General features: G+C 36.7%; 1 protein-coding gene and 1 long non-coding RNA gene across 3 annotated transcripts in view; one reads left to right on the plus strand and one right to left on the minus strand.

Annotated features, from left to right (window-relative positions):
- LOC125279731 overlaps positions 1 to 22342 on the plus strand; it is a 75184-nt gene that overhangs the window by 7006 nt on the left and 45836 nt on the right. The gene's annotated exons all lie outside the window — the stretch shown is intronic.
- scrt2 (scratch family zinc finger 2) lies at positions 931 to 7699 on the minus strand. Its single transcript, XM_048209710.1, has 2 exons — positions 6587 to 7699; positions 931 to 3064 (listed from the first exon to the last, which is right to left on the minus strand). Exons 1-2 carry the CDS (start codon positions 6735 to 6737, stop codon positions 2280 to 2282), a joined length of 936 nt encoding a protein of 311 aa, XP_048065667.1. The 5' UTR covers positions 6738 to 7699; the 3' UTR covers positions 931 to 2279.

Consider the following 22342-nt stretch of genomic DNA (forward strand, 5'->3'; position numbering starts at 1 on the left):
AGTGGACACTGCCTCTTCATTTTGCCACGAGCTGCATCATATATGCTGATGCATATCATCATATGCAGGATTTCATTCCTCATGATGGTGCTAAATGTATTTTTATTGTGAAACAAGCAATTTTGTTTCCGCTTCGCAGGATAGACAGCAAAGAGACAGCTGATTTACACCGTCGCATTTTCTGATTGCACTTCTCATCCTTTCATCTCCAAACATCTTTCAGATCTTTATTATAGAGGCAGTGGCACATTGGCGCCATATGCTCAGCTATTTCCATCAATGCTGCCATTAAGCCTCTACTTTGTTTCATCTCTGTCCTGAACCCAGCACTCCTTTCACTCAAACACTGAATAATCCATCCTGATTGGCCATTCAGGGGGGTCATTATTTCTGGGTCTAGGATTTGGGACTCCTATTTCACATGTCATTGAAACTCTGTCATATTCATGTCATCGTCTGGCGGCCGCAGCTTATGATGGGATTTATTTGGACAGCTAAAACCAAATGCATGAAATATGTCATGCTGTGGGTTAGTCTTTTTATAATTACATTCAAAACTGCTGAGATGAAAGATGGTTATATTAAATTTGTGATAATAGTAATAGTAAAAAATATTGTTAGAAAAAGGCTTATTGCTGTTGATTTTCTTATTAAAATTTCATTTAAATTTGTAAGAACAAAAAAAGTGTTTTAAGATTGGTTCGATTTGCACCTTCTGGGATTAATATAATTTGATTTTGCTTTGTTTTTGTTTTGGTGTTTAGATGTAAAAGACATTTCTGGAATACTAAATTGTTTGGCATTTGAGCAATGAGATGAATTGTGATGTCGCAAATGTGGGTGGAGTCACACAAACACACAATAGCATAGACATTCTGGATGGTCTCAGCAGGAAATGGAGTTCTAGAAACGACGAAATGAGATATGACCTTTGAGATATTAAGGAGATTTCTGTTTATTGCCCTACATTGACTGCTAACAGGACAGCTGTGATTATACAAGTTGCTGTACCTAAGAAGAATTATTGCCCATTAAACAAAGCATCATCACCTGAATTCATCTGCTTTTAAACACTGCATACCGTCCCTCTCGAAAAAGAATAAAATCCCTCTACAGCTGAATCATGCATATAAAGATTTTCATTAAAGAGCAGCATCTTAAAAGGTCAACGGCAGTTCAGTATCCAATAACACAGAGAATAATCAACCAAATAAATAAATAAATAGATAGATACATAAATAAATAAATACACATTAAATAAATAGGGAAATGAAAATAGTGCATAAATAAATACATAAGTACTCAACAACAATACTGGAATGGTAGAAATGAGGTTTGTATAATGGACACTTTGAGAGCTTGACAGAGCAGAGGTTAGAGGTCATACCTGCCTCTGGGTGAGGTAATCATGGAGCAGGAAGACAAGGGGCGGAGCCCCAGGCATCTGGAGCACATGCAGTCTGTGTTAGTGTGAGGAAGCCCAGCAGAGCGAGCAGAGATCTGCTAAAGAAGTCGTTGAAAGTCCCTGTAGTCCGTATTGTGAGTGTTTCGAATGTTTGGTGACTGGTCATTGAAATGTTTAGTCTTGAGTGCTGTTTCCTCCATATGGTAAAACACATAGTGATGGTCGCTCTGCTCGAACAGTTACGGGACATGATTGGCACAAATAAATAAGTAAATAAACAAATAAATAGTGAAACCATGAAACTGCAGGAAACTTTGAATATAAAAATAACAATTATAAATAAAATACCAAAAGTGTAACAAAAGTTTGTACCTTTTCAGAGGTCTACAATCTTTTTTTTTTTGTTTTGTTTTTTGCAAATACTGTCATTATTCACATTTTCATAAAAAGTTTATGTTGGCAGTTGCAAAAGAATTCAAAATAAAAGAGCAGCATAAAAATACAAATTGATTTTCATTTCTCAAAAAGCACAAACCTGTTGCTGTCCTTTTTTATGTCTTTTTTATGATTTGCTATAAAACATCAGTAATCTAAATATTATTACTATCATTATTAATAGTATTATGTTCATAAAAATTTGCATGCCAGGCCTCATAATTGTATGTGTCTATATGAGAGGGTCTTTTTTTTTTTTTGTTACCAAAGAAAAAAAATCCAGCATCTATTCATTATTGTCTTCTTATTATTGGGTCGGTTTGGTTTTTTTCTTGGTGAAAATATTGCTTTCTAAAAAAGGGATAGTGGGGTTCTGTGAAGGGGAGTCTGTGGGGGGGATTTTTGAGAGCGTTAACTCGTCTTCATCTTTTTTCTTTTGTTAATTCTCGGAGCCAGACTCGTCCTCGTCTCCGGAGCCTCTGAAGCAGGCAGACTCGTAGTGTTTGTTCAGGTAGGACTTCAGCGCGAAGGTCTTATTGCAGCGCTTGCAGCGGTAGTGTTTGAAGGCCGAATGTGTCTGCATGTGCGCTCGTAGGTTGGATCGGTCGGCGAAGGCTTTCCCGCAGTGGGCGCAGGCGAAGGGTTTTTCCCCAGTATGCGACCGCATGTGCCCCTGCAGCAGCCAAGGCCGACTGAAGGCTTTACTGCACACGTGACATTTGTGCTTGAGGTCGTGAGTGAGGATGTGCATGGCCAGCGCCGGCATTGACACGTATACCTTGTCGCAGGTGGGACACTTGCGCGCCATCTTGCTGTCGAGGCTGCGGTGGGTCTGCTTGTGTCTGCTCAGGTTGGATGAAGTGGCGTAGGTCTTTCCACACTCGTTGCAGGTGTGTCGTGGACCTCCGTTGTTCACCCCGGCCACTTCTTTCTCCTCTGCAGCAACTTTTCTTGTTTCCACGACCTCGCCCTTCCTCCTCGAGCGGCCGTCAGATATGAAGAACGCATCCATGGTGTAGCCCTCGCTGAGAGATTCGCTCTCGCTGCTGAAGTATCCGCGGGCCGTGAGGCCAGACTGAGGGCTGTCTGGGTGTTCCAGGTCCGGTTGGCAGTACTCCCCTCCTCCGCTGCTGACGGGGGAGTACAGCGGATCCGAGCTCAGTTTCATGTCGGCCTGCTTCTCCTCTGCGTACTCAGAAGAGCTGATGTAATCTTGGATGTAGCCTGCAGCAGGACAGAGAACATGAACTGGTTATTAACTAATTGACTTTTTTTCACTATTCTGAACTCCAGGTTTAAAGCAATTAAAGACACAGAATGTGACTACACTACAGACACAATGTAATGTAAAGTGTGCTGTCAGACACAACAAAATAGAAGTACAACAAGTACAATGACAATAACACTCTTAAAAATAAAGGTTCTTTATTGGCATCGATTGTTCCATGAAAAACCTTTAACCACAAAAGGTTCTTTATAGTGGAAAAAAAGGTTTGTTAGATTATTATTAAAATATTCTTCACACGAATAAAAAAAATGGTTCTTTTAAGTACCGTTCACTGAAAGGTTATTTCGCTGGCATCGCTGCCAAAACTTCCGTTTGGAACCTTTATTTCTAAACACCTGTTTCCATGAGGCTTTCCTAAAACACCTCACATCATATCTGCCTTTTGCACACCAAATAACATATATACGTTAAGCTGCAAGTCTTTCGTTTATGTGGTAAAATAATACTGGAAATCAATTTGACTATATTTTGTGCTATGCTATTTGGAAGTCTGTTTCTGCGTAAGATTAAAAAAATGGCAATTACTTTATTTATCCATTCATTCATTCATTCATTTTAATTTTGTGTATAGCTCACATTTGTGTCTTTATATCTCACAATGTGACTTTATATCTTGCAGTGACACTTTATATTTCATAGTATGACTTTATATCACACAATTGCTACATTATTTCTTATTATAAACTTTATCTTACAGTTTCTTCATTTTTTTTTTACTAAGGTTGAAACAGGCTTCCATAGTTCTTGGTGCCTGTTAGAGGTTCTGTATACCTCATTCATGTAAGTGTGTGTATGTGCGATTGAGACCCAGAGGGTATTAACATGGTTAATAGCTAATTAAGCAGGTTAACTGTGGTGGAAGCATAAGTGTCTCTCTTTCTCTAATTGAGATGAAGAAGCCACTCAGACTCTCTTTTTCTTTGATAAGATTAGCCGACGGCTCCTGTAGAGTTTGGTGTTTATTTGCCTATTATGCACAACATAATCTTTTAAAAGTGGAGGTAAATGGAGGTTAATGTTATGAATGGATTTAAACCATTTTAAGGAAATTGGGACTTCACAAAACACTTTCACTTCCGTTAGAAGAGAACAACATCTCTTTCCTAGATCTCAAAACCTCCTGAAAATGTTTCAAACATTGAAGTATATTACCATTTTAAGGAATTTAGGACTTTACAAAACACTTTCACTTCTGCTAGAAGAGAACAAAATCTCTTTCCTAGATCTCAAAACCTCCTGAAATTGTTTCAAACATTGAAGTAAATTACAAATATGAAAATATATATTCCCTAATACAGGACATCTTATTACCTCTCCATCTGCTGAAACAAATAAACTCCCTCCTAACTTCTCTAAACTGATTATGGAGCCCTCTGACCGTGAAGAGCGAGTCTTAATGCATCGTGAGGGTCATTCAGGAGCCGCTAAAAGGATTTCTGGCAGCCGTAGGGCTCAGACACGTTTATTGCCATTGGAATTTCACCGACATAATACACCTTCCAAGGTGCCATGTCTTCGACAGAATGTTTCTAATTCAATCTGCTTGCTAAAAGGGAAACCCAAAAGGCATTTAATACAGTGCAGTGTCAGTTTGGGCTAGTTATACAGTGAGATTAAAGATAGCGATGCGCAATAATGATGGAGCATTGGGGGAATCAACAGGATCAGTAGAGAGAGGATGTTATTGGGGATATAACTTTTTGGTCCACAAAAGATGGCTCAGAGGTTATCAGGCTATATATATTTGGGGAGGTGGGGGGGGTAACTATTTGGTAACTATATTTTCTGTCAGAACCGCAGTGCTACTGCAGGTAATGTTCCCCTACCAAACTAAACTGTGGTATTAGCCATAAAAAAAAAACATTACACAAAACGTACACAGTTTGAATAAATAGCATGAATATAACTGTAATAGAAAACTAAAATCAGTAAAAATAAATTCAATAATATAATATTGTTATTAATAAAAAAAAATATTTTTTGATGATTTTACTGAAGTTTGAATTAATAAATAAAAGAACTAGAACTACTACATTTATAATGTATTTGATAATATAAGAAACAATCCATTATTTAGTATTATAATTAATAATATAATAACAATTCATTTCATTATGATTTTGCAGAAGCAACAATACTTGTAGTAACAGAAATTTTAATGTGGAATTTTTTTAGGGTTAGTCCAATAGGAAGGATGGAGTTGTTTGTCCTTTGTTTTAGAAGTCTTCATGTTCAACCTTCAAAATTTAGAATGAAGAAAAAATGTCTTGTACAATAATTACAGCAACTGTTTGCGAATTACTATACAAAACCGTCAAGCGGAAAATATTATTATTCATAAAATGAAGAAAGAATCCATGTTTTCGATTTTGTGATTTCATTTGAAAATACAATGCAATACAAAACAATATTATAAAAGCATAAATCTACTTTTAAAAGGAGCAGCGTAGCTTAAAAGTTCATATAATCTTACAGTGACCCAAAAACAGATAAACAGTCTGTTGTGGGGTTTTTTATAACAGGTGGGAAGATATCCCTCATGTCTTATCTCGCTTATCTGTGAAAAACACCACAGCAGGGCAGAGAGAGCCACACATCTGCTACCAAAATCTGTCTGTGAGGACACAGAGCTCTCTGGACTCCCTTTAGTCTCTGTAGAATAGCTTAGTTTAGCTCAGCCTGTCCCATCATGTCCTCTCAGGGATGCTGGGCTTACTCTGTGCGTGATGCTATTTGCCCTATTGTGCGTGTGCGTGCTGCTGCATCATGTGACAAAAGTCAGCACTGCCTCAAGCTTCTCTTTCTTTTCATCTCCCTCGTTGTCCTTCGAGCTGTTCAGTACAGTACTCGGATGTCTCCAGTGGCGTCAATGATGGCTGAAACCCTACCTCCCCCTCCACCACTTAGATTCATGTACCCGGAAGCAGGAGAGTGAAAGAGAGAAATAGTGAGATGAGGCCGAAAAAGAAGGATGGGGGAGGAGAGCGAGAAAGAGAGAGTGCTGTTGGTAGGGGGGAGGGTTTGGACCGAAACTCAAGGGCAGTATCAGCTAAGGACAAACACATCAGCCCCACAAAGCAGTGTGTTAGCGTTAGCATGAGCTACACAAAACAAACTGGTATCAAGCTCCTGTACGTACGCTTCCGTACGGCTTTATTCGCATAAGCTGATCGCGCTGCGTGACCTGATTTGTGTCGGCATGAGTCAAAAAAACAAAAAACAAAGTCTGGGGGGCACAATGGAGAATGGGGTTGGGGGTGAAAGGATGGAGGGTTTTACGGATTAGTTTGCGACAGAATGAGAAGATTTATGTAACATCTGTTGGACTACGTACAATGTTCAAAACACGCAGCGTATTTTTTGTAGGCTAACCGTTTGGAAACATGGTTGAACATCAAGCACATAAAGTGAAGCTACTCTATCTGTATGTAAACAATATATTTAGGCACCGTACTCACCATTTTCACAGAGCCGGACGCCCAGGCTTGAGCGAGAGCGTGTAAAGGAGTCATCGAGATGATGGTGGTGATGATGATGATTAGATGCTGACACAGGAGATGAGGAAAAATCATCCAGTTTAATTTTCTTCACAAGAAATGAGCGAGGCATGGTTCACACACGGTCGCACGGGCACAGATGCACAAGAAATCCTTCACATCGGCCGCAGACGGACTCACACAAACACACAAAAAAAAAACCAACCCTGGAGAAAATCGTCCCGAATGAAATCCGTCACATAAAAAAAGAAGATCCACGTCCCAGAAACTAAAAAAAAAAACACAGCGACTGTAGATAAAGGAAAAATGAAGAGCACGCAGGAGGAGAGAGATGTCTGATGGTACAATACTGTGTGTGTGTGTGTGTGTGTGACTGCTACTGTACACACACACACCCGCTTACGCTGCTGAAAAAAAAAAAGAAAAAATTCACTTGTTCAGCACTGGATAGCTCCTGGCCTGCAGCGGAGGCGGTTGAGAGGAGGAAGAGATAGAGGAGAGAGAGAAAGAGAGAGAGAGGAAGAAAGAGACAGACAGACAGAGAGAGGAGAGACTGTGAGACTAGCTGAGATCAGCAGTCAGGCAGGTTTTATAGAGGCAGACGGTGGGAGTGAGATCAGGTGGTACATCGCAATGGAGCTGCTCAGCATTAATCCATCAAACATCCCTCGGGACACACATCACATTACTACTGAACCGTCTGTGCCTTCACACACGCAGACAGACAGACCCCCCTCTGATACGCTCCGTCCCCTCCTTGCACACCCCCATTCTGTGGGAGCGAGAGAGAGAAAAAGAGAAGGAAAGGCCTGAAATGTCGCACAATCTCAAAGTGAGTTGATACAACAACCAGCGTACATTCTGTTCGGCTCCGTTCTGCGTCTCTTGTCCCGTCTGTTTCGCTGACAGTTACATCAAATGCTGACAAGCTGCATTTGCTAGGTTTTCCTCTCTAAATGTGCTACGTCAACTAGAATTCATGCTCTTCCTGTGTATTTACATTTATGCATTTGGCTAAAAGCAGCATGCATATCAGTGCATTTATGTGTTTTCTGGGATTCGAACCCGTGAGCATCATCATTGTGAGCATCATAATGCACTAAATTCAGTGTTTTTTATTTATATACTATTATAGTATTTATTGATATGTTTTGAATTAGCTATTAATTTTATATTTTTATTTTTCATTTTAATTTTAGTGTCATTTTTATTAGTTTTTGTTTTATAATATTTATATATTAGTTTTTTATTCAGTATTAGTTTTAGTCATTTTAGTACTTATTAGTTTTAGTTAGTTCCCAATGCAACATTTTTAATCTTTGTTGAAGTTTTTCATCTAATATTTATATTTTATTTCAGCTTCAATTTCAAAAAACAATTGTTAGTTTTAGTTAACAATTTTCAGTGTCTGCATATTCTTGAACAGCCATTATCAATGTTAATTGTTATGTGGAGAAATACAAGACTTCATGAATCAATGCAATTTTGCACAGATTTATGCACACACACACATTCTCAGCGTGCACAATGATTACAAGTGCAGGCCACAGTTACTATGAATGGAGCTTCATAGGACAGGATGATGTCGGCATCTGCCTGCATGCTGAACCCTTTATGTCCTTTATGTCTTTGTGTTTACATGTAAAGCAAGTGGGAGTCTCTCAAACCGGCCCCCCATTCACATAATGAAGTGTCTGAATACACCACACGCCACTCTCGCTCTCCCTTTCTCGCCCTCTGAGCAGTTGTCTAAAATAATTATTATACACACACCTTCGATTTAGCTTTCCGATCATTTTTAAGATATTGTTTCAGATTATTAGTTATTCATTTATATTATTTGTATATGCACGTGCATTACGCATGTGTAAATATGGATAAGTGTTGCAGCTGTTTACACTAATAGTTCAAGAAAAAATATTTAAAATAAATATATAAATATAAGATTTACAAATAATTAAGACTGTTTTGAAATGGAAACAGTAATTGTTATTTATTATTATAATATTATATATAACAATATTATTAATGTTTATATATAAAAATAAATTGTTAATTTACTTATTTTTTTATACTTTTATTTTTTTCAAATAAATTGTTATTTATTGCAGTTGTTTGTTAGATTAATATTTTAATAAATATAAAATGAATTATATTAAAATAAATACAAAAATATTTAAAATATAAATATCAAATAATATAATGTTAAAAATTCTTTTGAAAAAGAGTATAATTAATTTTTTCTGTTTATCTTCATTATGTTATTATTAATATTATTAGTAGTATTATTATAACATTATTTATAGTATAATTGTTTACTTTTTTATTCATACATATTTACATATTTACAATTTGATATTATTAATTTTATTATTATCTTGTTTGAATATTTTGGCATTTATCTGTCTATACTTCATATATTAATTTTTTTATTATCATCCATTTGCATCAATCTTAATAATCTGTGAAAATCACTGAAATTATCAACAAGTGAAATGTTACAGGTTGTGTGTTTGACCCCCCCCCCCCCAACCCCATTCACACAATGAGAAAAAATCCCAATCTTTCATTTGAGCATCTGGTCAGTGCCCCAGGACAGGCGGTTCCCCCCACCACCACCACCCCCCCAACTCCAGCGCCTGCGGGCCAAAGGGCCAGATCAGGTCTGCCTGCTGCGTGCTATGAAAGGCTTTGGGTTTCATCCAGTGATTATTGTTTGGGGGGATTTAAGTATCTCCATCTATCTCATCCTTAGATGAGGCTACTTTCTCTCTCTCTCTCTCTCTCTCTCTCTCTCTTGCTCCATCACTCTATTTATCTCACTCTATCCGTTTCTTTCTCCTTCACTCTTTCTGGAATGCTTCCTGTTTCTCTGATCGCAGGTGTCTGATTCTCTTTGCCTCCGCTGTGGTTTCATTTATCCGGAAGGTTCTTCTTGCCTTGCTCAAAGGAGAAACACAAAACCCACGGTGGGAGATGCTCTCCTTCTCTTTCCTCCTCCTTATTACTGTCTCTCTCCCTCTCATGTTCATTCTTTATATCCTGCATTCTCTCATTGTTTTGTGACTTTGTAATTCATAAAACAGCACGGTTCCTTTGAATGTTTCCCAATGATAAACAGGATTGGATTTTCTAGGGTTTTTTAATGCTCATATCGTTGCAATCATTTTTCCTGTTGAGCAGTAAGAGATCAGGACTCTGAAAGCTCTTTCTTTGGTCTTTCATCATCTTAAACATAAAACATAAAGCGTAGGGTAATATATAGACCCAAAACTATGATACTTCCGCTAACATGGCTGATTTTGCTTCTGCTGCTTTCTCTGCTGTGTTATCACATCTATATTGTAACCTCTCAATCTTTATCATCTCATTATTGACTAAATATTTAACCAGAGACAGTTCACTCTTTACTATTGTCATATTAAAGGATTAGTTCACTTCTGAATGAAAATTTCCTGATAATTTACTCACTCACATCTTTCTTTCTTCAGTCGAAAGGAAATTAAGGTTTTTGAGGAAAACATTCCAGGATTTTTCTCCATATAGTGGACTTCAGTGGGGTTCACCGGGTGGAAGGTTCAAATTGCGAGAAAATGAGATGGGGTTTTTCGCCCTACTGCGGTACTTCAGCATACGTCGTGCATGACCTTTCCAACGTGATTACGTCATGTGTGGTGAATCGCAGAGCTAGTGCAAGACGAGCATTTGTGGTTAAAAAGTATATCAATTTTTATTTTTTTTTTAGAAAATGACCAATCGTTTTGCTAGATAAGATCCTTATTCCTCGTCTGGGATCATGTAGAGTGCTTTGAAACTGCATTGAAACTTCAACTTGGTGAACCCCACTGAAGTCCACTATATGGAGAAAAATCCTGGAATGTTTTCCTCAAAAACTTTCATTTCTTTTTGACTAAAGAAAGAAAGACATGAACATCTTGGATGACATGGGGGTGAGTAAATTATCAGGAAATTTTCATTCTGAAGTGAGCTAATTCTTTAGCTTGCTATAGACCTTAGTCAGATTAGACACCAAATTTAATTTGACATGAATGAAAATGAGGCTGTGAGTGTCCTAGTGTCAATCATTCAGCCTTCAAAACATTGAACATTTTCAAAAGAAATTTTGAATGTAAAAATGTAATGCAAGAGGCTCATATTTTTATTTGTCAATAAAATTAGCAACTCCCCTGACTAATTGCTGAAAAACAATATGTAGTAAGCTTGCTGTTACAGTTATAAAGATTAAAGTCAAATATTCTAAGTGTTGGAGGAGTGTGAATTATTTTAACTGGAAGGGATAACAGAAATAATTTGTCTTTGTGTGAAGAAGAAATGACACCTGTGGAAGCTCTTCCCTCTAATCACATCACATCCTCTCTGTTGCACTCAGTCGTGTGGATAGTAGAGCTTCTCTGGGGAAGAGAGATACAAAGATAAAGAGAAAGAGTATATAAGTCCAGGACTGTCAGGATATTAGAGAAAGAGCGAGTCCCTCAATCCCTCAGTCTCTAAAACAGGCTCCAGAGATGCCATTTTGGGCCAGATGACAAATGGCTCCTGTCTGCATCGCTGAGGGAGAGAAGCATGCTGGGAGAATGCTCATTTCCACATAATTACCCTCCTTCTTTCTCTCTCAAGATTCAAGTTCCCTCTTTTTACCTCTGTTGCTCTTTTTTTTCTCTACCTTGCCCTCTATCTCTCCTTCTTTATTCTCTGTCAGTACTAACACAGTTTAGAGAGTTTCTGCTCTTAGGCTGCATCTGGTCAACAAAGGAATGTAATATTGATTTTCATTTTTCTCATTTGTAGAGCACTTAAAGCCTGAGTTCTTGCACAGCATCAAATGTCCATCATCTGACTCTGACTGGTTGAAACTGACAACTCTTGGGTTTCAGTGCAAAGCAACAGGTTTCATAGAAATGAAAATAATTTACTTTCTATACTTTCTATTTATTAAGTTTTTTAATTAAGTTTAAGTTTTTTTTAAATTTTAAATTCCAAATAATTTCTAAAGGATAATTGAGGAGTTTCAACAGATGGGATACAGAAAAAATAATAAAAAATATATATTCCCTACATGACAGGAGCCAAATATATTTTCTTTGGTCAAATATATAAGTTTATTATTAACTGTAACGGTAAAATGATATGTAAATTATATAAATATATACAAATATTATTTAAAAATGCAAGAAAAAACCTCTTAGCTATTATTTCTTGTACTTGTAATGTCAGTGAATTTTATAATGGATATAAAATGTCATTCACAAAGTAAGCTAACAACTCTCTTTTAAATTTTTTTAGAAATCCTGATAAACAAATGCAGCTGAATCGACTCTTTTTCGTGTTTGGTCCGAGATGTCGAATAAAAGCATACATAATTGATGGCGTTAGTTCCGTCTCCTCAAAACGTCTTCAGAGAATGAAGGACCCTTCAGCAATGCCTGCACTCAGCCAAATTACACTTAAGTACTTGCTCAATATTTTAACAGGATTCTGGAGTCGGGTGGGAGGGAGTTAAATGATGGGGTGTTGGACGCAGGTGCCTTTATGTATCGCAGAAGCACCAGGCAGAAGCTCTTGATGGCACGTCTAATGGGCCTCTTAGTTAAATACGATCTATTCAAATCCTAAACCCTGAACAACCCGTTTAGACGACACTCTAGCACTTCGCACACACTCGCCGCTCCATTTCATCACATTTCCTTCTGCTTTCATAGCTGTACACTTACACAATGTTTGGTTTGTCAGTTACTGTCAACTTTGGCACATAAAGGATTGTTTTTTTAAAAAGCAGCACATGATTTTTTTAACTTCTTCTATGTAACTTTGAAAAATCAAAAGCAGGCGATTAAGTGTCTGGTTCTCAAATATAACCTGGAGTCTGTCAGTGGTGGGTCTGGAGATTCCTTTCCTCTACTCCAGCCAGCAAAGAGAGCATCTGTCCATTATTACAGACCCACATCACTGTCCAGAATGATTGTCCCCATCCTAGAACTCCCTCAGGGTCTGGAAGGTTATTTACCTCTTTGTCTTAAAAATATTTTATGACTTCTGAGAAAATAAAATGTCAGTGCATCTCAGCTCATAAAAGGCAAATTAACCCTCAAGTTCTGTTGAGATTGACTGTTTGGGGTAGCCAGATTTTGACTATTTCGCTTCAAATTATATATATATATATACACTTCAATTATGTAATCAATAACAGAAAACAAGAGACAACTGTGTGTTTTTATTTCTGCATTGAGTTCCAGATAAGATGGCAAACATTGAGATCAGACTAGAGCCCTGGTGGGCTGGTTCTGATCCTCTCAGTTTTGTTCTGGTGTTGATTTGCAGCTTGTCAATGAGCAAATTGACTTCAATCTTCTTGATTTTATTGGAGACTGACCCACTGAACCCAGAGATCTATACACCTGCTACCCAAAACACACGCACAGGCACACACACACACACACACACACACACACACTCACGCTTAAAGAGCTAAATAGTGAGAAGAGAGAGAGCGTGAAAGATGGTGTAAGAGTGCAGACGAGAGTGGTGCTGTTATCTAGTAAATCGTCTGAATTGAAGCATCCTGCAGAATATGTGATGAGTGTGTGTTGTGTTTGAGTGTGTGATGGGGGTAGGGTGGTAAGGGAGGGGGGGTCTCTTTGTTTCCAAATCCATCTGCTGGAACCTAACAAAGGGTAGTAAGGGAGGAGGAAAGAGAGGGAGACGGGGGTTTAAGGGATGAGAAACACCACACATATTGCCTGATGTTGAACGCTTGGTGCTTCTGTGTGTGTGAGAGAGAGTTAAAACAATTTAATCCAGAGCTAAGGTGATGGCCGCATATGATGGCAATGTAAAAAACCTCAGCTGCCTGCTGTACTGTTGTTGTGGCTGTAAATAATCTTGAACATTAATTTGGCTTTTGAGCACTCGTGAAAGAGGAAGAAAGACAAATTATATTGTCTTTGAAGGACACTTCCTGTCGGACCTGAAGCTCTGTGTCCCTCACTGCAGTAAATACTAACCATGTCCATTAGCTGCCGTAAATTTATGAATGTTCCTTAGTCTTTTTATGGGTTATAACAGGTGCTTTTATGAATTCTCTTCACCAAATGCTGACATGTGTGACTGAGGCACTGGAACATGTGTGGAGGCTCAAATGAACCTGATTATGACCCTGGAAACATCACTGATTTGGCCAGGCATGGGATTAATTACTGCAACACCCGGGAGCATGTTAGAGTCCATATTTCTGTTTAAATTCATAAACAGAAGAAGAATAACAGCCCGTATTGAGCCATTATTTTAAATTTGTCTTTAAAAAAGTATTCAAAAGCTTTCTAGACTGGAGAGAGAAAGGTCAATGCCTCATTTCTGCCCCAGACAGTTTCAAAACCTCTTTTTATATCTCTCAGCCTCTCTCTCTCTTTCTCTCTCTCTGCCTCTGTTGAAACATTAAGGTCAACCTTTGTATATGTTTTCATATGTGTGATTTCTTTGTATAGGGAGACATTTAGGCTTTAGCCAGTTACATTAAAGCAGCAGTCTGGAAAGTAGACCAATCGCTTAAGATCAGCTGGCCCGTAACCTTATTCAGCATGAATAGCTATATCACAATAAAATGCAACCAGTGGTATAAATATTAAAGAGTTAGCTCACCCAAAATGAAATTTCTGTCATTATGTACTCACCCTCATGTTGTTACAAACCCATAAGACCTTCTTCGTTCATCTTCAGAACACAAATTAAGATATTTTTGATGAAATCTGAGTTGTTGTTTTTTTATCTCCCATATGAAAGCAAATAAATGACCACATTCAAGATCCAGAGAAGTAGTAAAGACATTGTTAAACTAGTCAATGTGACTACAGTGGTTTAACCTTAATGTTATGAAGCAACGAGAATACTTTTTGTATTTACTTCTTATTACCATTACTTCATAACATTAACGTTAAATCACTGTATTCACATTGACTTTTTTAACGATGTCTTCACTACTTCTCTGGACCTTGAATGTGGCAATTTTGTTGCTTTCTATGGGAGATAAATTAAGATATTTTTGAACAAATCCAAGAGTTTTTTTGTGTGTGTGTGTGTGTGTGTGTGTGTGTGTGTGTGTGTGTGTGTGTGTGTGTGTGTGTGTGTGTTTCGAAGATGATCGAAGGTCTTGCGGGATTGGAACGACATAAGGGTGAATACTAAATGACAGAAATTACATTTTTGGGTGAACTAACACTTTAAGATTGATAAAAATATGATATAAAGATTAAAAAACCCTATATATACATACATACATACATACATACATATATATTTATTAGGGGTGTGACGAGATCTCGTGTCACAAAACATTTAATTAAGTTGGATAATGGTCGCCGGCGCTCCATATTTAAAGAGTACGCACGATCGCTGAAAGTGAAAGTAAACGTGCGCGCGCATTCAAACGCGATTTCAATACCCTGCATTTTGAAAGCGGCTCCCTGATGCATGCAAATATCTCTCAATATGAAAGCTATTTTAGGCTGGGCAGTGTAGTTGTAACCATCTCTTAGCTCTGTATCAAAGAAAAAGTTGGTCTTATTTGCACTTTGAATATTGAGAGAGTGCGATTATGGTTTCAACTTGTAAAGTGTTACCATAAAAATGAATAACAGTTTTCTCTTAATCTTATTAAGCACAAACAATAAGGTTTCATTTGCTAACATTAGTTAATGCACTGTGAACTATCATGAACTAACAATGAATGACTATTTTTATTAACTAAGATAAACAAAGATTAATAAATACTGTAGCAAATATATTGCTCATTTTAAGTTGATGTTGGTTAATATATTAATGTTAATAAATGAGACCTTATTGTAAAGTGTCACCATTTTTATTTATACTGTTTTTATTTCTATGATCAGTTTGTGGAAACGAGTTCAGTTAGGTAGTCAAAAGCTGTAGAAGCTCATAAATCATCTACAGTAAGGCCTAAAGAGACTGAAATCATGCAGAAGAGAAGTCAGTCAGTTGAGTTTGTGTCAAAACCTTTTACAGTACTTGAGTATTGTTGTCTTTTACTGCATATGATAATTCATACTCAGAAAGTAGAACTGAATGACATTCATTATAAGATGATTAGTTAAAACATTTCAAATACACCTGCAGAATATTTTTTCTAGTCATGTATTTCGCCATTGAGGATTTCTTAAAAATAGTGTGTAAAAATCTTGTCTCGTCTCGTCTCGTCTCGTGAACTCAATCTCGAGTCTCGTCTCGTCTCGTCTCGTCTCGTCTCGTGAGATACCCGTCTCGTCACACCCCCAATATTTATATAATACTGAATATTTTATTCAGTACATTTTCATTAAATTATTTCAGTAAATGGAAGATTTTCAGAATTATTTGAATTACATTTATGTTAAATAATTTGGCCATTGAAAGCACTGTAATGATGCTGTAATGACATCATTACCACATCAGACAGACACAGTCAGTCTCTTTCACACACACATTCTCAGTACAAGTTTAGTGTATTCTGCTCAGTTTTCCTCCTTATCTAGTTAAGGTCACTCTGTTTCTTTCTCTGAAATGAAAATGGAAATGTAGCTTTATAAATATGTATGAGCATGATTGCCTTCCAGCACTCAGAGTAAAAATATTTAGCATCTTTAATCATGTTTATTCAAAGGTTCGTCTTTCTGCTCAACTCGGATTGTTTTCCAGCGCATAAGCTGAAATATCGGATTTTTGGGCTCAGGGTGACCTTGCGGAGCACGACAGCTGTTGTCAGATCTGACTGTGTTGCACAACTCCACTGGACTTGTGCAACATGTGAAAGCTGCAGTCAGCGCAGCGGAAACATGACCAACTGCAAAGTTTAGACTCATGGTGGGCACAGGCCCATGGGGGAGCGTGATGTGCTGTCAGCCTTCAGCTCCAGGTGAGGAGTTTGGGTGTTATGGCATGAGAAAATATAGAAGCAGTGAGGTAGAATAAATAGCAGCAGTTCAGTGAGAGAGAGATGAAGAGATCGAGCCGGGAGGCAAATGTTGGCCTGAATGTGAAATTCTCTCTATTGTCGGTGTCCTGAAATGTACTGTATGCATTCTCTTCTGTTCTTTATTGACCTTACAAAATATGGAAAGTCAAAAAATATTCATATGCAAGGAAAGTAAAGGTTGCTTGTGTGGATGCAGCAGTGTTCCAGTGTTTTGTAGTTTAGATGGATTCTGTGGTTTTCCTACTTTTGCTTAATACATGATACGGATGAGCTAATGAATGGACTAAACTATGTTAGCAGATGATTGTTGTTCATAAGGTTAAATGCTTTATACACCTAGTATTGAAATTGGGTGAAACTGACTATAAAAGTAAGATTTTATCAAACATTTTTTATCGATTACTTTTGTGTGCAAGTTTGTATGCATAGATCATCATTAAATATGATTCATTAGTGATCAATCAAATGTAAAATTCAATTAAATATTCAGTTCAATATTTATTTTATTTATAAACTTAAAATCCATAATATAAAATTATATGTATAGAGTTCAGATCATAGAGATGTAGTAGGTTCCGCAGTATGACCGTTTGTAATGCTTTGTGTCCAGTGTAGTAACTGATTACATGTAATCTGGATTACATAATCAGATTCCAACAATTAAATACTTGTAGTTAGATTGTATTATTTTGGAATACTCATAATCATAATACAGTTACTTTTTATTGATTACATGATTACTTAATATTCACAAAATGGCAGTAAATTATTTGGAATGCATTGATTCTTCCTTCTTAAACATTTTATGGAATTGCACACACAGATCAGCCACTAGTCAGGTGACTATATAATTACATGGAAAATTAAGAGGCAGAACAGCATAAATTATTAGCTTTTCATAGATTTATGAACCCTCAGAAGCCCTGACATAATGTTACGTTTAATGCACTTCGTGTTGTTGAGATATATAGAATCATTTTTCTTTCACTTTGTATTTTTATATCAATATAGTACAAGATTGTACTATTCAAATCAATGTTATAAACAAGTTAGGTTAAAGTATTCTGACTATATTACCTAAAATGTGTAATGTAATCGATTACATTACTAACTACATTTTTATCATGTAATTTGTATTCAGTAATCGACTACAATTTGTAAGTAATCTACCCAGCACTCATATACAGTGGCATGAAAAAGTATGTGAACCCCTTGCAGAATCTGTGAAAATGAGAATTATTTTAATAAAATAAGAAGGATAATAAAAAATGCATGTTATTTTTTGTTTAGTACTGTCCTGAGTAAGATATTTTACATAAAAGATGTTTGCATTTAGTTCACAAGACAAAACAATAGCTGAATTTATTAAAATAGCCCCATTCATAAGTATGTGAACCACTGATTCTCAATACTGTGTGTGGTTACCTGATGATCTACGATCTTCTTGTTTTGTGATGGTTGTTCATGAGTCTCTTGTTTGTCCTGAGCAGTTAAACTGAGCTCTGTTCTTCAGAAAAATCCTCCAGCTCCTGCAGATTCATCAGCTTTCAAGCATTTTTGCATATTTGAACCCTTTCCAGCAGTGGCTGTATGATTTTGAGATTCATCTTTTCACACTGAGGACAATTGAGGGACTCAAACACAACTATTAAAAAAGGTTCAAACATTCACTGATGTTCCAGAAGGAAACACGATGCATTAAGAGCCGAGGGGTGAAAACTTTTGAATCCAAATATCAAGGTAAATTGTACTTAATTTTTCTGCCGGGAAACATGCAAGTATCTTCTGTTGGTTCCGAAGGGCAGTACTAAATGAAAAACAATGATATTAAAACAAAATAAGAAAAACTGTGACATCTTCATCCTGTTCAAAAGTTTTCACACCCCGACTCTTAATGCATCGTGTTTCCTTCTGGAGCATCAGTGAATGTTTGAACCTTTTTTAATAGTTGTATTTGAGTCTCTCAATTGTCCTCAGTGTGAAAAGATGAATCTCAAAATCATACAGCCACTGCTGGAAAGGGTTCAAATATGCAAAAATGCTTGAAAGCTGATGAATCTGCAGGACCTGGAGGATTTTTCTGAAGAACAGAGCTCAGTTTAACTGCTCAGGACAAACAAGGGACTCGTGAACAACCATCACAAAACAAAAAAAAACAGTCATGGATCATCAGGTAACCACACACAGTATTAAGAATCAGTGGTTCACATACTTATGAATGGGGTTATTTTAATAAATTCAGCTATTGTTTTGTCTTGTGAACTAAATGCAAACATCTTTTATGTAAAATATCTTACTCAGGACAGTACTAAACAAAAAATAACATTAATTTTTTATTATCCCTCTTATTTTATTAAAATAATTCTCATTTTCACAGATTCTGCAAGGGGTTCACATACTTTTTTAATGCCACTGTATATTCATTTATTATTTATTTGTGAGCATTTTTGTTATCTAAAGCAACCATTTGTTAAGTGTGGCTTAAATCGAGTACAAAGGGCCCTATTAAATCCATTTAATTTTTTCCTAAATTCCGTTAAATTTTTTTCCAAATTCTGTTTTACCATTTTAATTTTTTTGTTTGTCAGTGTTTTTTTTTTTTTTTTCTGGAATCCGTTTTAATGGTTAAATTAAATTTTAGTACTCAAAAACCTGTCTAATTAATTAAAATAATAAAACTGAAATAATAATAATAAAAAAAACTATTAAAAGTTTAACAAAATTAAATTTTTAGGGCCCTATGAAATTTTAAATTCCAATTGTTTAAATTGATTCTTCTGGATTCAATACTGGACACCTGTTTGAAATGGTTGTTTTAGGGGCACAGAAATAACACCCTTTACCTTTAATGAAGTGAAGTAAACTTTTCCTCTCCAGTGTAGTGTACAGGCACTTGTTATGGTTTAGAGGTCAGGGCTCACAAGGCAGCTTGTTGATTTCCTGCAAATTACCTTGTGCTGCGAAAGTGCAGATTTAGAAAGCAAAGACAGCAAGATGAACATCATAAAACTCAATGACAGCAGAAGTGACTTGGGAAAGGTGAGGATCTCTCTGAAGGTTACCATGGTGATGAGCTCATAGTGTTCGACTGGATCTGGTCCAAATGGACACTCTCTCCATCCTTTCATTATGTGAAAGCTGCTAGTGTCCTTTCCAGACATGGGTAAAAATCATAAATCAGTAGGATGAGATGGAAGGAGAGGAAAAATGGAGGAAGAGATGGAGTGGAATGAGAGAGATAAAGAGTTGGAGAAAAAGATGTAGGAAGACAGAACCTGTATAAATTTCTTTGTTCTGCTGAACACAAAGGAAGATATTTGGAAGAATGTTTGTAACCAAACAGATCTCGCCCCCCATTGACTACCATAGTAGGAATACTATGGTAGTAAAGTATTCTCCATTCATTCATAGTTCTGTATTTGGAATTTTTTTTTTGTCCCGGAAAAATTGTGTTAGCTGTTTTAACATCACAGTGCATAATAATGGTTTCCTTCACAGGGACAACAGAGAGATAACAAGGCCAAGTGTGTGTGTGTGTGTGTGTGTTGTGATGTTGACTTGCCCTCCATTACCTGTTCAGATACACTATCATCCTCATGATTTAAATTAAAAATATGAATAATGTCAGTATTGCAATTAATGTCAGTGCACTTTGTATGTAGCCACTAAGGTTCTATGTCATTGGATGAGTTTCACATATAAAATTCAGCAGCAAAAACTGTGTTAAAGTTGAAGTTGGTTCAGTCATATACTGTTTCACACTACATTTTCATACCCCATCACACACTACCATTCAGAAGTGTGATTTTTGAAAGAAATCTCATGCTCACAAGGCTGCATTCATTACAATTTAAAAGAACATTATTACAATTAAAAAAAATATATTTAGTAATGTATTCCTGTGATGGCAAAGCTAAATTTTCAGCATCCAATGGTGTCACATGATCCTTCAGAAATTCTAATATGCTGATCTGGTGCTCAAAAAACATTTCTCTGTGTTCAAAATTAAAGGCACAGTATGTAAGTTTTTTATATTAAAGGTGCTAAAGAGGATCTTTTCGTCGACTGAGAAACCAAAGACTGTTACTGAGTTTTTGAAATGAGTGCATGCGTAAGAATTTCGAGGGAACGCCTCCCAAAACTCGTGCACGAGTATTGGAACACGAGTGTTTACCACCGGCATTCGCTGTGTCGTGTTAGTGGATTCATTATGTCGGACTCACCGCAGGTAACTCATAATCTGCAGTTGTTACTCCTGTCTCCTGACAAAAACATTGCATGCGGCGCCTGTGGAGTGTGGAAAGTTACTGGAGCGCGCAGCCGCGCTCGTCTCTCACAAGGAACGTCACGGCAGTGATTGACAAGCCAGAGGGCCAATCGTTTACGGGATGATCGCGTAAACGATTGGCTGATGTTTTTAAGGCCCTACCTCGTGCACAGATGATGTATATTAATATTATTCCTTTCAGTGCACCTAATAAATAGTCTTTTATCAGTTAGTAAAGACAGTTTCAAGTAATATTGCAAAAATGTATAAAACAAAACATCCTCTTTAGCACCTTTAAAATATCCAAAAACCACTAGAACAATGTTATATATTTTATTGACTTGTGTACTTACATAATCCCAAATGTTTCCAACAATGTTTAAATCCAGAGAAATCAGCAATTTTAACCAGTGCAACGTCCTGTGTCACTGCGTCTCCTGTCAATGACATCATATCCGCATTACCCTCAATTTCCAGTTTTACTTTCGTAGAGACCATGGAAACACCAAAGATGCTTTAATATATTATGTGTTTTATTAGACAGGTGAGCAACTGTTTAGATTTATCGACAGAAAACTAATCATTGTTATATAGCTCAATAAGGTTAGTCTTATTGTTTGAATGTTTTCACCATGCCTCAGAGACAACACTATTTTGTAAAGTGGCTAACACAGCATAATCAGAGAGAGCTTTTTCTGTCATGCAATATATTTTTAAAGTCACCCTGTGGTGAAAATCGAGTTTTTAATGTTCTTTATATGTCTATGTGGTGTTTTTAATATGCTTTAAGACAAACCATGTGCAAACATTAGCAACACATTATTAGCTGTTTGATAACATAGTCAAACAAAAGGCTAATCATATTAATTACCGTTGTGTCCGACATTGTAAAAAGCGATACCATTGTGCAGCGTTTACCTCAGTAAATTGACCAAGTGGATCTTGTCTGAGCTTGTGCCAGTGAGGGGAGGTGGGGCTAATTAGCATATTCATCAGTGTATATTAAATGAGGCAAGGGTGTAGAGTTACATTCAAGCTATTTTAAGGCTATTTTTTTACAGTAAAAATGTCATTTTGGTGATCAAAGAGGAGTTTTAAGGGATAAAATTATTGACTACAGAGAGACTTTAAATTGCATGTCATATAGCAACACAAGTCATCCAGTTTTTATTAATATATCAATCTAGATTACTACAAAGTGCAACAAGTCTCTTATACCAGCCACCGAGTGAACGCACAAAGTAATGTTATACACACTCAAACATATTTAGTATGAATGTTTTAATGTAATGTAAAACAGCCCTGAGTTACACCACATATGCAAAGAAAAGAGTGGAAGTGGCTGACTGCAGCATAAGCCCTGCTTCATACCACAAAACTTTAATAAAACTCTAATTCATTAGCTCATCCATGAACATGATTTCTGCCCAAGTCCATAGGATTGCTTTTCATTGCTGTGGAGTTGAAG

The sequence above is a fragment of the Megalobrama amblycephala genome, linkage group LG12 (assembly GCF_018812025.1).
Source record: "Megalobrama amblycephala isolate DHTTF-2021 linkage group LG12, ASM1881202v1, whole genome shotgun sequence".
Classification (NCBI taxonomy): domain Eukaryota; kingdom Metazoa; phylum Chordata; class Actinopteri; order Cypriniformes; family Xenocyprididae; genus Megalobrama; species Megalobrama amblycephala.

Bases quoted from the DNA above. Each gene is read 5' to 3' on its own strand.
- scrt2 (XM_048209710.1), bottom strand. From the start codon at position 6,737: ATGCCTCGCTCATTTCTTGTGAAGAAAATTAAACTGGATGATTTTTCC. The intron at 3,065-6,586 runs GTGAGTACGGTG...GTCCTGCTGCAG, and splicing joins CGTCCGGCTCTGTGAAAATG to GCTACATCCAAGATTACATC.